This window comes from Anser cygnoides, chromosome 5 (assembly GCF_040182565.1).
Source record: "Anser cygnoides isolate HZ-2024a breed goose chromosome 5, Taihu_goose_T2T_genome, whole genome shotgun sequence".
Classification (NCBI taxonomy): domain Eukaryota; kingdom Metazoa; phylum Chordata; class Aves; order Anseriformes; family Anatidae; genus Anser; species Anser cygnoides.
This window is the reverse complement of record NC_089877.1, coordinates 9,386,503-9,400,985: the sequence shown is the minus strand read 5'-3', so window position 1 is coordinate 9,400,985 and position 14,483 is coordinate 9,386,503. Positions and strand designations below refer to the sequence as shown.

General features: G+C 33.9%; 1 protein-coding gene across 2 annotated transcripts in view; it reads left to right on the top strand.

Annotated features, from left to right (window-relative positions):
- The window catches only part of METTL15 (methyltransferase 15, mitochondrial 12S rRNA N4-cytidine), a 94,406-nt gene extending 81,036 nt beyond the window's left edge, over positions 1-13,370 (top strand). For both annotated transcript variants that reach the window (XM_048052012.2, XM_013177768.3), the window contains exons 5-6: positions 2,232-2,410; positions 10,597-13,370. In XM_048052012.2, the coding sequence (XP_047907969.1) occupies positions 2,232-2,410; positions 10,597-11,042 (625 nt within the window). In that variant the 3' untranslated portion in view covers positions 11,043-13,370. The remainder of the gene's footprint in view (positions 1-2,231; positions 2,411-10,596) is intronic.
- Positions 13,371-14,483: the final 1,113 nt, after the last annotated feature.

Here is a 14,483-nt window from a genome sequence, read left to right as displayed (position 1 = left end):
TTATGTTCTTTTTCTTCTTTAGATAAGAGGAATGTTACAGTGATGATTAAACTAATTAAACCAATAATGATTTCTTAACTCTATCACTAAAATTTTACATTTTTAGTGTGTATGGTATACAGTTACAGGGACAGCTTTTACTGTAAGACATAGATTTCTGATAACATTGTGGAGAGCAAAAAAAGCTGCCAAATATGTTGACAGGACACCGAGTTACCTAGAGCCTTGAGGTATACTTCCTTGTTCTCTTTCTGTATTGAATTTCGCAAGGAAGATCGGAGGCTTAAAAAAAAATAAATTAGAATATTAATTAGAATTTTTTTTCCCTTAATTGGGAAGCTAGTGCAAAAGGCAGACTGTTAAATATATTTTTTCTCTCTTCGATGTGTGGCTGGGTTGCCTCAAGACCGGTATGGTCTGCATGGTTCCTATGAAGCCTACCATGCTTTTTTTAAGTTGAGGCCTGTTGTCTTCCTTCTATTTCTGCAGTTTCTCTGACTATGTGATCTGCAGGCTCACAATTCTTTACTGCAATCACTTTCCTTTTTTGCTACACTTTCTGTTTGTGGAATGTCTGCTTGACCGTGTTTGGTTGCGCTGTCAGGGAAGAAGTAACTTCCCTCCTTTCTGCAACGGCCATCTGACCCAGTTACTTCTCTGCAAAAGGAGTATAAAGTAACTTTAAAAAAAATCAAAACAAAACAAAAGAGCAACTAGAAATCCCATTCATGGCAGCTGCCAATTAAAATCCGTTAGGTATTGCAAGCTTGCCTTAGTAGTCTTGGAGGTTTCCTTTCACATTGTGTAGGAGGCACATCAAGCTTACTTAATTGTGAAGTTATCAATTGCTAAATAAGCGATCTCTATTTAAATGATCAGAATTGGTGTTGAGTTCATTGAAGAGCACGAATTTCAATGGCATAATGTTATTTTCTACTTATGCAGCAGTTTTCATCTTCTAACGGCCTAATATATGCCTAATATAGCATTGTGGTTTTCATGTGAAAAGACAAAGACCTGTGTTTTATAGATGATGGCAGTAATTGTATAATGCATTACTAAGAGAATGAACATTTCTTTGCCTTGTGTTTTGATGAACCTGTAGTCTTAAGAAATGTCATTTGATCTTTCATTATTCACATAGAGCATATGTGAAGACTATGGAAGCCTCTGTTTCTAAGCAATTGTCTTAACACATTAACATTTAAGTCTTAACACAGCAAATTTCAAGATGCTGCCTTTTTCCAGTTTGTATAAAAAGCTCACGTGATCCTACTGGGATTTAGCCCTCTGATTTCAAAAGTCTGAACTTGTGGCTTGTATTTGCATCATGAGGATACATATGTATAACAGTATATAAGAACAAAGGCTACTTGTGGCATAACAAAAACCTTCCGCTACAGTTGTTGCTATGGTACTCCTTGCCTCTGATTTCTAAGTTTTGTTATCTTTTATAAGATACTGCAGGAGAGTAATGAATGCCTGAAAAATATTCTGCATGTTAGTGTCTTTTTAGAAGAGAATTTATTAAGTAGGTTATATGTTTTCTCCACATTAGTAAACACTTCTGTGATCTTCATAAAATACTTTGAACTGTTTCAATAGCATAGTGACACAATTTAAAAATAAATAAATATGTACGACTTATACCATTTCAATTCTAACAGTTCCTTTCATTTGCAGTATTATCTCATTTGAATTCTCTCAAAACAATGTTTGGATATAAATTCTTACACCTTTTCGTGAAAAGTAAAGTTAAACTGTTTTCATAAGCAGTTGTTTTCATAGCAGGAGATGTGAAAGAAAATATCTTTGAGATCAGTTCCAAATAAAAAACAACATATAATGCAAGGTGACTAAATGAACCCAGAAGGGACAAGTTTATATTCTAAAGATGTCTAAATAGGAACAGTCACACAGCATTTCCATTTTAACATGATACTGAAATGTATTTATTCCTGTAAACTCATTAGGCATAGTTTATGATTGTACTTAGAAGTTTCAGCTGTTTTAATTGATGTTAAGGAACAAACTATTTAAAGTAGCAAAAAATAGGATTTAAAAGGTACAAACGAGATCTGTTTTCATAGGGTTGCTGTCTCTTACTTGAAAACCTCAAAGGCACTTGTATGCAGTGTGTGTGTTTGACTTTATGTCTCAGTGCTATGAAGCTTCACCTCTTGTCAATGAAAACTGACGTCAGTGAACTAATTGGCTCTTCTTGTGCGTAGGTACCCTGACATGCCCACTGCTGCTGATGTTGTGAATGCTTTAGATCAACAGGCACTTGCGTCCATCCTGAGAACATACGGGGAGGAGAGGCACGCCAAGAAAATCGCTTCAGCCATCGTTCAGGCACGCAGCATATATCCCATCACCAGAACTCAGCAGCTTGCAAGCATTGTTGCAGGTAGCCTCATTAATTCTTCACAGTGGCTGAGAGAGAAAAAATATTAATCCCCAAAGTCCCAGAGGGATCTATTTGTACTTGAAATCATGCAGGATCTAATCCTGCCTATTCTGCTCTGATGTCAGCTCTCCTTTTTTTCCCCCGTAATATCCCACTTCTTATACTGTATTTCACCGATTAGTTTAATAATAGATTTTACATGAAGTGATTTATCATTTTGTCAACGAAGTTGAAACACAGAATGACAGCAGCCTAGGGAATTCTTTGTCCCAGCTATTGATAAGCATTCAAATAGATACGTCATATGCATCTCTTTGTTTTAAATTTCTACATTTTAAAATTTTGAGGGGAAGTACTATGGCAGTTTCCAGTTATGAATGAAATTAGATTCATTCTCTCTGCTTAAAGAATGAGGAAGCAAAAAGTAAAGCAATACGTAGCTTGCTTCACCTTGTGAATGCCAACTAGATCAGCCTGAAGCGCCTATTGAAACACTTCATCTTACTTGCTCTTCACTGTAAACAACTTGAACAAAATCTAGTTAGACAGGAGCTGTGCTCACATGGAGAACCTTCACATTTGTGTTCTCGAGTGAAAATTTTCAAACAAAAATATAAGATACTTATACTGTGCCTTAACAATCTAAAATATAAGGCTGTATTTATTTATTTATTTATTTATTTATTTTTAATTTAACCAAGAAATTAAAATGACTGGGTCTTGTCACAAAATACCCTAAATTGTTGACTCCTTTAGCTATAGACCTTTAAGATGGCTATCCTAATTTAACATTTAGTAAAGATTAGTGTTACAAATTTTATCTGTATCCTGAAGGCTTTAAAAATATATTGTTTTCATAAAAATATGTATTCTTCCTGAGAAGAGGAAATGGAGAGGGAGGTGCCAATCTCTTCTCCCTGGTGATCGATGACAGGAAGCACAAGTACAACAAAAGCTGCTACAGGGGAGCTTCAAACTGAACATTAGGAAAAATGTCTTTACCGTGAGGGTCAAACACTGGAAAAGGCTTCCTAGTCAAGTGGTTGATGTGCCGTGCCTGTCGGCGTTCAAGAGGCATTTGGATAATGCCCTTAACAATATGCCTTAACTTTTGGTTAGCGCTGAATTGGTCAAGCAGTTGGACTAGATGATCTTTGTAGGGCACTTCCAACTAAACTATTCTATTCTACTTAAACTGTAACTTTATTTAAAAAAAATATAATTAGTGATAACTAATAGAATAGTGATTAATAATTGTGATAATTAGTGATTAATATATCTTATTGCCTACCTTAGTGAGCTTAAGAAGTTTAATAGGGACTTACTTTTAATGGCTTTAGGATCACAAAGAAATTAAAAGGCTTTGAGTTGTATAAACCAGAATACTTGAGCAAAATGTCCACTTTAAACCAGGCCCAAAGTCTAGCTGATACGATTACAGGACCTGAAGACACTGCTAGCTATTATAAGCCCCTGTTGTAAATGTGTAGTAGAGATAATGAATGTGGGGAATAAATAATATTAAAGAATATATGAGTCTTTAATAAAACCTAAGAATTTGCATTTCTAAAATGATCATCAACTTTATCAACTTTATCATCAACTTTATGAAGTAATAATTTAGTGTTGTCAGATGTATCTCATGCTCTTTGAAACAACTATTGATTAAAAATATACCATTATTGAGATTAAAGCAGCCATATTGCTATGCTAAAGATGTAACGTGTTGTATGCTGTAAACAAGCAGCATGCTAACCTCAAAAATAATTCTGCCAACTAGCTTGAATTCAAAAAATAAAATTATTAGTGTATAAAAGAGATTGATCAAAGATCCCTTCACGTTTAATGGGTTGCATGTGAGTCATCACCTAACGGTCACTTTCTGTGAAAACAACAGGGGATTTTTGTTCTCACTTTAAACTCTGATGTATTTGAAGAGCAGCTTGATATGTGAATCAGGAATGCATCAGATAAGACGCCAAAGAAAATGAATCCAACATATATCTGCTAAGACAGTAAATATGTATTTTGTGTGCTTCTTGAAGTATGCAAGTAGTTAAAACAATTTTAGGACTATTATACTTATCCCTGTTTGGGTGGAACTTCTTACAATTTTAATCTGATTTCCCTGTAAAGGAGCCCAAGGGTGGATCCTTGCTAGTTTTTGAACAGATAATATGTTAAGAAAATTTCTGGTAACTATAATAGATTTTGTTCAATTTATCATCAGTATATATTCTACTACAAACTTACATCCATGAAGTTATTGAGGTAAGTCATAGCTACAGGGCCAGAGATCACAGCTACAGAATCCTCTTGATAGGACAGCACAAAAAAGCCATGACTAATTCAAGACTTAAGCAGAGTAAACTCTATGACCTATTACTTAAATGTCAAGTCCTTAATATATATATATATATATACATGTATATATATTCATTAGAAAAATAAAATCTTGCATTTTAGACTTTACAGACTCTATATGATCATAATTTTTTCTCCAGAACAGGATCATTTTTTTTGCCTGTGGCTAGATAGCTAGAAAACATGTAAACAGTCTAGCCAATGAAGCTGGGTATCTGTGTCTTTTTCTTTACTGATATGAGTATCTGAAAATTCACATATTATCCGTATTTCTCTAAAATCTTATGATTTACTATGGCTTAAGATTTTCCAGAACTCTAAACTTTTGTGCTAAGTTCCAGCTGATAACCAGAATCCCAATGAATCCAGGTTAGATTTGGACTAGCCTGGAACGGAAAAGGGAAATGCTATCCAGGAAACAAACAAACAATAAAGGGAGTTAGAAGGTGTATTGCTGCTGTTAATTGATTGGGAGATAAGAATAAAGTATAACAAAACTAAGTAAAACAAAAGGCTCTACAACAGTCACAGATCATTCAGACATTTCTAAAGTTTGTATTGGAGAGAGTTAAAAGTTTTAAGGTACAGCTTGAAAAAATTATAGATTAGTATGTCAAGATTGCCTACAACAGCTTAGGGCTAACTCAGGTATCCAAGTGATTTCTTAGTTAAACAGAACAGTCTTTTGTTCCAATTCAATGAAAGAATTCCTTCTAACTCTTGGCATAAAGCCTGAAAGTCATCTCTCAATTTACCGTGCCATTGAATAAAGTCCTACAAAATAAAATTAAATTAAAAAAAAGGTTTGTCTTATTTTTTTCTAAATGTTTTCCAAAATGCTTTTGAGCCATTTAAATAAGGAGCTCTCTGAGTAAGCTGTGGATCCTGCAATTTACACAGGGGGAAAGGAGGATTTTTTTATTTTTTATTTTTTAATTCACTGATGCGAATATCGTCTCTTCCTGTAGCTCAATCAAACTCTACGCACTGTTTACAATTTTCACACAGCTATCTGTAATGATGAACACTGTGTAAATACTAAAGATCAGTGGTTCTCTACTGAAGATCTGTGAATAGATGTGTAGAAGTCAATTAAGAAGTACTTCCTGATGGCTATTGCTGAAGCTCCTTGAGTTCTGTTGTGAAATGATAGTATTAACTGGATGTGCAGGAAAACTGGTTAGAAATAGTGAAATTCTTTAGACGGTAATTTTAATATGTTTTTTATGTACTACTGCTCAATTTTTCCTTCTAGTGGGTAATATACCTTGTTATCTATTCATTTGTTTTCACAGTTTTATTTTTCTCAATGGCATCGAAATATGGTATCTATTAACAGGTCATTTTGAGATTATGTAGTCATTTGGACTTAACTTGAAAGGAATCGATGGTGAGATACTAAAGAATTGTGAAAAATTTAAAAAACTTTAATGGGTAAAGTCAGTCTTGTTCAGATTGTTCCACACTGATATACTTTAATTATCAGTTTGGAATTTGTAATATTGCCTGAAATTCAGATGGGTGTGAATTAACACTGTACTGAGGGAGCCTAGACAAAAGGACATTAGATGCGTCACAGAAACTTATTAAATGCAATGCTAATTCAACAGACGGATTCCTGCAAACAGGTGCACAATCTGAATTAATTTTTAAACTCTCCCACTCTTGTACACTCTGGAGACTTTAATAGTTCATATTGACAGGCACAGCACGTTGCTAATTTCATTCACAAGCTTAAGAATTTCAATACATTTTAACTTGTGAATCTATTAGATTTTTAAAAGTGTAAGTAGCATAAGGGCATCCCAAAACTAAAAATGATAATTTCTCTCTCTGGGATTTCAAACCAGTCATCTAGCTGGAAGCATGGTGTTTTTATGAATGAAATTCATTTTACAAGCTTCCCATACAGATTTATACATATATATATGTTTTTGTGCATTGTGCAGCCTGTTACCAGTAAAGATTTTCTTTTACTGTTGCAACAATTGGAGGGGGCTGGGTGATAGATTTTGTGCCTCATCAGTAAGCACAAGTAGGTTTCTATTTAACTATACCAGAGGGCTGAGAGTGGGGTAGAAATAATTTTCACCCCTGTCACATAGGTTGTATCTACTGACTTTAATAAAAAGATGAAGGCCCGTATGACAGAAATCCCTATCACAAATTACATTTATTAGTCAATAGCGGTCTCTAAAGACAGACCAATAGGCCATTGAACGTGAAGATGTTTTGGTTTTAGTTAGTCTTTTTGGTTGCATAAAACTGCAGTGTCTGTATTTCTACACCAGTTTCCTGGTGTATCCTTTACCAGTGGTAAGGTATCCTTTACCAGTATTCGGTACCATTATATATGTCCTCCTGTGCTGTTTTCTCACGTTCACCTGAGGCGTGTAAGGTTTTATTATACTTGCAGAATATATTAGGGTTTTTATTTAATTCTCTTCAGAGTTTCTCATAAACATGTATTACAAGGACTCACTTTTCCAATTTACTTTACAGATATTTCAAAGCACAGTTAATTGCCATAGAAGAGTATTGGAGAAAGACTTTACACTCAACATCCATGGCAGGACACCTGAAAGAACTTTCTTAAGACTTGCCACTGTTCTAGTCATGCTGGTAGCCTGAGTATCTAATTTCTTTAGCTTATTTACTCAGTGTTTCAATTGCAAAATATCAGTGTGATCAGAACTGCTAAAAATCTGACCAATATTAGCATTTAGGTTTTACAAAACCATTTTGGAAATAGAACAGATATTTATATCAACCCCATTCAGATTAGTAAAAGATATTCTGATGACATACAACATAAAACTCAGTATTTTACTAAAGTTCCAGTGAGATTGGCCATGGAAATTTAAATAATGGTTCTCATTCTAGGTTTCCAATCAATAAATAAGCACAGTCAGTTTTGTATCCAGATTTCATGCTGTACTCTTGTGGGTTGGCTTCATTTGTATCTGTGATACTTTTGGAAGCTGGAATACTCTTAGAATATCAGAAATAGCTTATCCACGGAAAACCAGTGGTATTTTTTAGAAAGTACTTAGGCTGCTTAAATGCTTAGGCTGCTAAAATATGAATTTTTAATAAAGTTAAAAACTCTGTGGATCTGCTTTGAGAGGTGAACACCAGCTCCTGATAGTAACAGCCCAAAACTGAAAGTGTAAAACTGGTGTTCTTGACATCACAACTGTAAATGTTGCAGCAGGTGGCAAGAGAAAGGAGGTTCTGCATAAAGCTGGTAGAACAATACCAGTTGAAGTGGAGGGGGAAAAAACAAAAACAACAACCATACTGCTTTCTAACCCACTAGCTTGTTAGTAGGAAATATTTTGTATGGAAACAGTGCTTTTTCATTCCAGTTACAGCTATTTTCAGTAGAGTGAACATGATGGCAATAGGCTTGGTTTTGGAAGGGGGGAAGGAGAGAGAGGTATGCTTTCATTTTTTGAAAACATATGCTTGGAAGAAGAAAGAGACTTGTGTGGTATTGTTTTCACGAACTGTCATTTTTAGTCAAGAATCCATGGCTTTTGTAGTTGAATCCAAATGATACCCAAGTATCTGATATGTCCACTTGAAATTCTCCTGAAGAAAAATTTGATTCTAAATGAAACCTAAGACGGGGCTTAAGGAGAATATGAAGCTATGTAGATTTAGTCACTTAGTGAATGCTATGGAAATACGCATGTCCTGTGGTATTCTTTTGATACATTACATACTAATTTTAAACATGGCTGTTCTGAGCAAATTACTTGTATTTGTAGGTGTTGGTTAAGTGTATAAAGAAAATTGTTTATTTTGCTCAGCACACGGCATGCCATTATATTATGCACGAAGAGACAATTTTCTTCACGCATAAATGGTAGTCAGTGGCTGTTTGAAGCGTTTCGTTTTCAAATCAGAGCCTGTTTTTAGATATACGAAAAATATGGAAATAGATATTGTGCTAGGTAGCACAAACTCAGTGTGTCAGCTGGTTTCCTAGGGCATCAGTAAGTATTCCTTTATGATTTATATAAGTTACAAAACACGGTGGTCTCAAAGACAGTAGGTAGCTAATGTAACTTTTCCTAGAGTCCGCACCTGATAGAGGAGCCAAGTTCCCAGAGATTAAATCTATTTTAATTGTGAAGCAGAGTTTAAGCCACACATCCCTGTGCAGTAATGTGCATTGGGAGAAGTGCATCCTGGTGCCTCTTCTGTCTTGAAGGACTCAGCAGTAAGAAGGAACAGCTACGGTGGGGTTTTTCAATTAATTCAGGCACTTTTGTCATTAGAGTCAGAGGAGAAGGAATGTACTTGGGAAAATAGAGTATGCAGAAATGCACCTTGGATGCATCGCATACGTGATAATAACTTTGTTAATAATGATTCAATTTTATATATCATTAGTGGCTTCTCCCTTTGCTTAACAGTGATGATCACTTGTGTTTGTGATGTTGAACATATGTTTTCTGACATAAGTAGAATCTCACCTTTAAAATTCTGAAGAATTCCACCAATACAATATTTTGTGCCAGCATACTGGCAAAAATATAGAAAAACTTTGATATTTCTATTATTTTTTTCAATCACTTTTGTAAATGTGAATTTAATCAACTTATTTCAGAGGCATCATGCTCCTTTCTTTTACTTCACTATGCAGAATATCAATTACTTGATTTTGAACTGCATTTCTTTCAAACCATTGCCTTATTATGTTGTAGTTTAGCACTGGCATAGTATTAAGGCATTTTAATACACGTATACCAGATGAATTGCCTTATCTCTAATGGGTTCTCTTCTTTCAAAAAATAATTATTTCCATTTATGTGCCACTATAAAATGTCTGCATTCACTTACATAATAGATTACAAGTTTATTCGGGTTTCACAGATCTTGTAAGGCTCTTGCACTTTAGTCCCTTTGATTCATCAAATCTCTTCTTTGCTCTGTACTCCGATAATGAAGACTCAAGAATAAAATACATAAAATAATGCTATATTAAAGTTTCCATGAAAATTTCAGTCTCTAAAGAGACTTGCATAACTCGTAGGAACTTTGGGGAAAGAGGAGGAGGGAATTTTGTGCCACCAGTCAAAATTATTTAAGGTGGTGATTTTTCTTCAAAAAACTCATACCTTAACACATTCTGCTATACAAACACGTGAAAAATCAACAATATCGGTTGCATTTTCTAAATTTCTCAAGGTACTTCTGTGATCATTTGAAGGAACACAGGTGTAATGGTCAAGAATTATTATCTCCAAAATAAGACATCTATTTTAAGCTTTCAGTAATTAATTGAAAGATAATTACCACTAGATAAACATTGTATTTTCTATGTAAATGAATGTAAAACATTCATTTTATCTCTGCATGTGAATAAGTGAATAATAATGTAGAAGGCAAAAGTTAAAATTTTGTGTCCACCTTTTTTTTTTTCCTTGTCTTAAAAGCATAAATAAAACCACCTCAAACAATTAATTGGCATTGATTATACTGAGTTGTAAGGTATAGGATTTATCTGGCCCATCTTCATTTTTCCCTGTTTTGGTTTCAGCTATCATTTTGCATTTTAACTTTGTGAAGCATTTCAGGAAGCAGTTCCTATAGGAAAAAACAACACTCCAACTGCAAGCCAGCTCAGTTTAATAGGGTTTTAAAGGTGATTCAAATCAGGAAATGTATCTTTTAAAGAAGGAAGCTCACTACTCAGGGTTCTGTTGTAAGTATGCTTTCCTTTCAATTCATCATACATGAGTGGATTAATGTCAGATTAGCAGTGTAGAAATAACAAAATACTAACATATACCTTTTCAAATGTATTACAGGTGCTTTTCCAGCATCAGCATTGTATGCACGAAAAGACTTGCTTCAGAGACCTACACATGTTGCTACCAAAACTTTCCAAGGCCTGCGAATATTTGTAAATGATGAGCTTCATGAGCTCTTTATAGGGCTGAAGACAGCTGAGAAGTTTCTAAAACCTGGAGGTCGCCTAGTAGCCCTCTCGTTTCATTCTCTAGAAGATCGTATCATCAAACGTTTTCTTCATGGAATAGACATGAAGGAAAAGTACAATCTTGGCTCACGGCAGAAGATAAGACGAGCTCTGAAAAATTCCTCCAAAGAAGATGACTCACAAGAATTTCCCCATGGAAAACCCAACTCAAAGTGGACTTTTATACAGAAAAAAGTTATCACCCCTCAGGCCAAAGATATTCAAACAAACCCAAGAGGGAGGTCAGCCAAGCTAAGAGCTGCTATTAAACTCTAAAACACAATTTATCGTTATATAATTGTATAATTTCCTAAAATTTCATTTTCCAGAAAGCTACCTAGACAGATAATATCAAAATAAAAAATAAAATGGAAAAGACTGTTAGAAAACATTTTTCTTATCATTGTGCTTCTTTTTAATTGGGATGTAATATAGAACATCAAATGGTAAAATAAGTTAGATGAGTGGATGTCACAAATTATAATAAAAAGACGTCTTTTTAAAAAGAATATAACTATTTTTTTTTAAACTATAGTTTTGATGTAATTAAAATATTCCCTCTAGATTAAATTCAGAACTCTGACAGACTAAATTCTGATTGCTGATTGAGAAAGACAAGAAAGACATGTTTTTATGGGGGTTGGTTTCACAAAACTAAGTCAGATTACTGGTTTAGTCTACAGTAAGTTTTTTAACTAGCCTAAGAATTCATGATATTTAAATTTCTGTGTCTGTTGATTTGTTGCATGAATGTTTGTAGCTAGGAGCTAGGTCTTAAATAAACTGATATCATTATGTAATGTCTAATCCAGGAATTTATGAATGAGCTCTTACCTTTGTTAATAAGTAAATATTTACATCTGAGTGATAGCCTGGTAATTTAATGTTTATGGATTTTAAATAATGAATTGGTCTTGGGAGAAAAAGCTACTTGAAAGGCCACTGTATTGCATTTAGACAGTATAAGCAGTGAGCAAGCACCATGAAGATTTGTGCTAGATAATTTGGATTTCTTCCTGCAACCTGTGCTTCTGTGCATCCATGCAGTACAACTTCTGTGTGTTGATGGAATTACTATGAACCCATCAAACAGGATACTGTGAGACTTCTGTGGTATTCTCCTTTGCTGATGAAATTTTACTAAGAGGTGCTACTTAGTAACCTATAAAATAAGTGGCCTACTAACACCGGTTTCCTATTTGGATGCCATCCTAGCCAGTAAAATTTGTAATTTACTTTTGTAATATATTTGTTATATAAGTTAATATGAATTGGATTTAGCTTTAGGTCTTAAAAGACCATTGTTTTGCTATTTTTGTATGTTAAGGATGATCAGATAATACCATAAGTTTTATCTCCTTTGACCTCTAATTTACCTCTTAAGGAAATAAAAAAAGTCCTTATTTGGATAATCAGATCTATAGCAGGACTTCATTTGTGATGAACCGGAAGCTTGGCTGATAGAGTTAGAAGATATAACTTCTGACTTTGAACTAAATGATTACTTCACTAACTTTTGAAACAACACTGATTGGATTATTCCAGACTTGATTTTCATCAAGCATCCTCTTCATGTTGATTATTTCACTGGAGTGTTTGGGATTATATTGACACAAACAATTGAAATTTAAATTCACCATCTATAATATACAGTATATTGATACCTGACTGTTATTTAATTCCTTGGTAAAGCTAAATCATGATAACATAGATCACTGATCTGAAATACCAGTTGAATGATGGGCATTTCTGAAATTTCAATATTCTACCCACTTTCATTATGTGTGTTATTAAATATTAAATACAACATTCCACTTCAAATAATATTATTTGCTGACATTGTAGAGACAACAACCCGTACCTTAAATAGATATTTTTTCATTCAAGCATTAAATATAAATATCAAGTTATTTTTAGTTAAGATTCCATATTGAAATGTACTCCAGTAGTAGGTTGGAAAAACTGTGCTTCAACCATAGGCTTAGAAGAGTTATAATGCAGTGCTATGTGCTGTTAAGGAACATGTGTGAGGACAAGAACATCCAGTTGTAGAAGTAAATATCTGCAGAAACTATGTGAAGACGTTAAAATTCCTTATGCTTAAAACTATATTTAAAAAACACACTTCCCACATCCAATTTCAAAGACACACTCTTATGATAAACTACTGTATACCAGTTGTTGTAAATGCACTTCTTCATTTTCTGCTTCAAGAGTAGGAGACCTGACCTTACCTTTGATGATGAAGGTTGCAAATCCTTTTAGGTTGGAGTTGCACAGCCGTGGAAGTGCATCAATCAGTGAGCTCTTCTCTGTTTCATTCTTCTCAGGGTCTTCTCACTTTCAGCCTTGAGATATGGAGAGTCCTTGAATTTAATTTCTGTTTCACTGAAAACAGATTTTTTTTTTTCCCCACGGAAAAAAGCTTCTGTTTATTTTTAGACAAAGTATTCTTGTATCATTAGGCATTTCATTTCTGTTCAGCAGGTTAAGTTCTGTTACGTGAAGGGTATTAGGCCTTTGTTTTTTCCCAACATATGTTAAACTTTCCTAATGTAGTATGTTGCACATGTTGGGAGAACTAAACTTTTTTTTTTTTTTTTTACGATAACCAAAAACATTTTTTGTATGAAGGAGATGGTATCTGGTAGAAAATTACAGTCTCAATGAAAGCTAAATCATGCCATCAAGATACAAGTTATATATCATTTCTAAGAAATGCTGTTAAACCTTAGCAATATTAATTTTAGATGAGTCAAAAGCAAGATCATATCTGAAACCAATCAAACAAAATAAAAAAGAGAATGTGGCAATACCATAATATTGTACATGATGGGAAGATCAGAAGTGACCAATATGTTCAATATTTGTAGAGAATATCAAGTAGTAGTTGTGGAAAGATGGTGGTGTTGCCAAGCAATATGTATGTGTGGAGCATATTGCTAGAATATCTCTTTTCTTGTTAGGACTCAGAAGTGTGTGGGAAAAAAATAAAAGATCAAAAACCGACTACAAGACTATTCCTGTGCGTTGTAAACGTACTTTATATTGAAATTATTTTAAAAATCTGATTTAATGGGTTACTCAAGAGAATGTAAAAGGTTGATATGCAGTCTAAAGTACCTACCGAAAAAAGAGATTTGTGTAGAATAATGTCTTGAAAACCAGACACAGTTATGCTGTCAGGTTTTTATAATACAAATACTGCACTTTTTAAAAGCATCAAGTTTAAGAAATTAGCTGCATTTAAAGCCTGTGTAGCTGTATGAGGGCCCTCTGACAATTATTATTTCAGTATTGTTTCCTAAGAATGATTATAATTTTCATTGTTTAAGAATATGAAGGGTTAATCATACTGTTTTCAAGTAATATAAGGAATTAATTTTCTTTTTACATCTACTGTAGTTGAGTAATTTCTCAGTAGTCTTTTATAGTTGCATCTACTGAGATTGGCAATTGACTGGGAAAGATGCATGTTGGAAATGTCAGTTTTTGTATACATTTTGTGGTATTTGACAGATTTTTGAAGGAGAAGAGTTTTAATGTAGTGTGAATGGAGAAAATAGTTATTTCAATATACCCACTATTATCAAATGGCTATCCTTTAGTAGCAAGTGTTGTATAAGGCTTTGCATTCTGCTTTCTAGAGTAGCATTTCTACTATTATTAATGATTCATACAATAATTGCTATGATATTGCTCTGTATATTGGAGGAG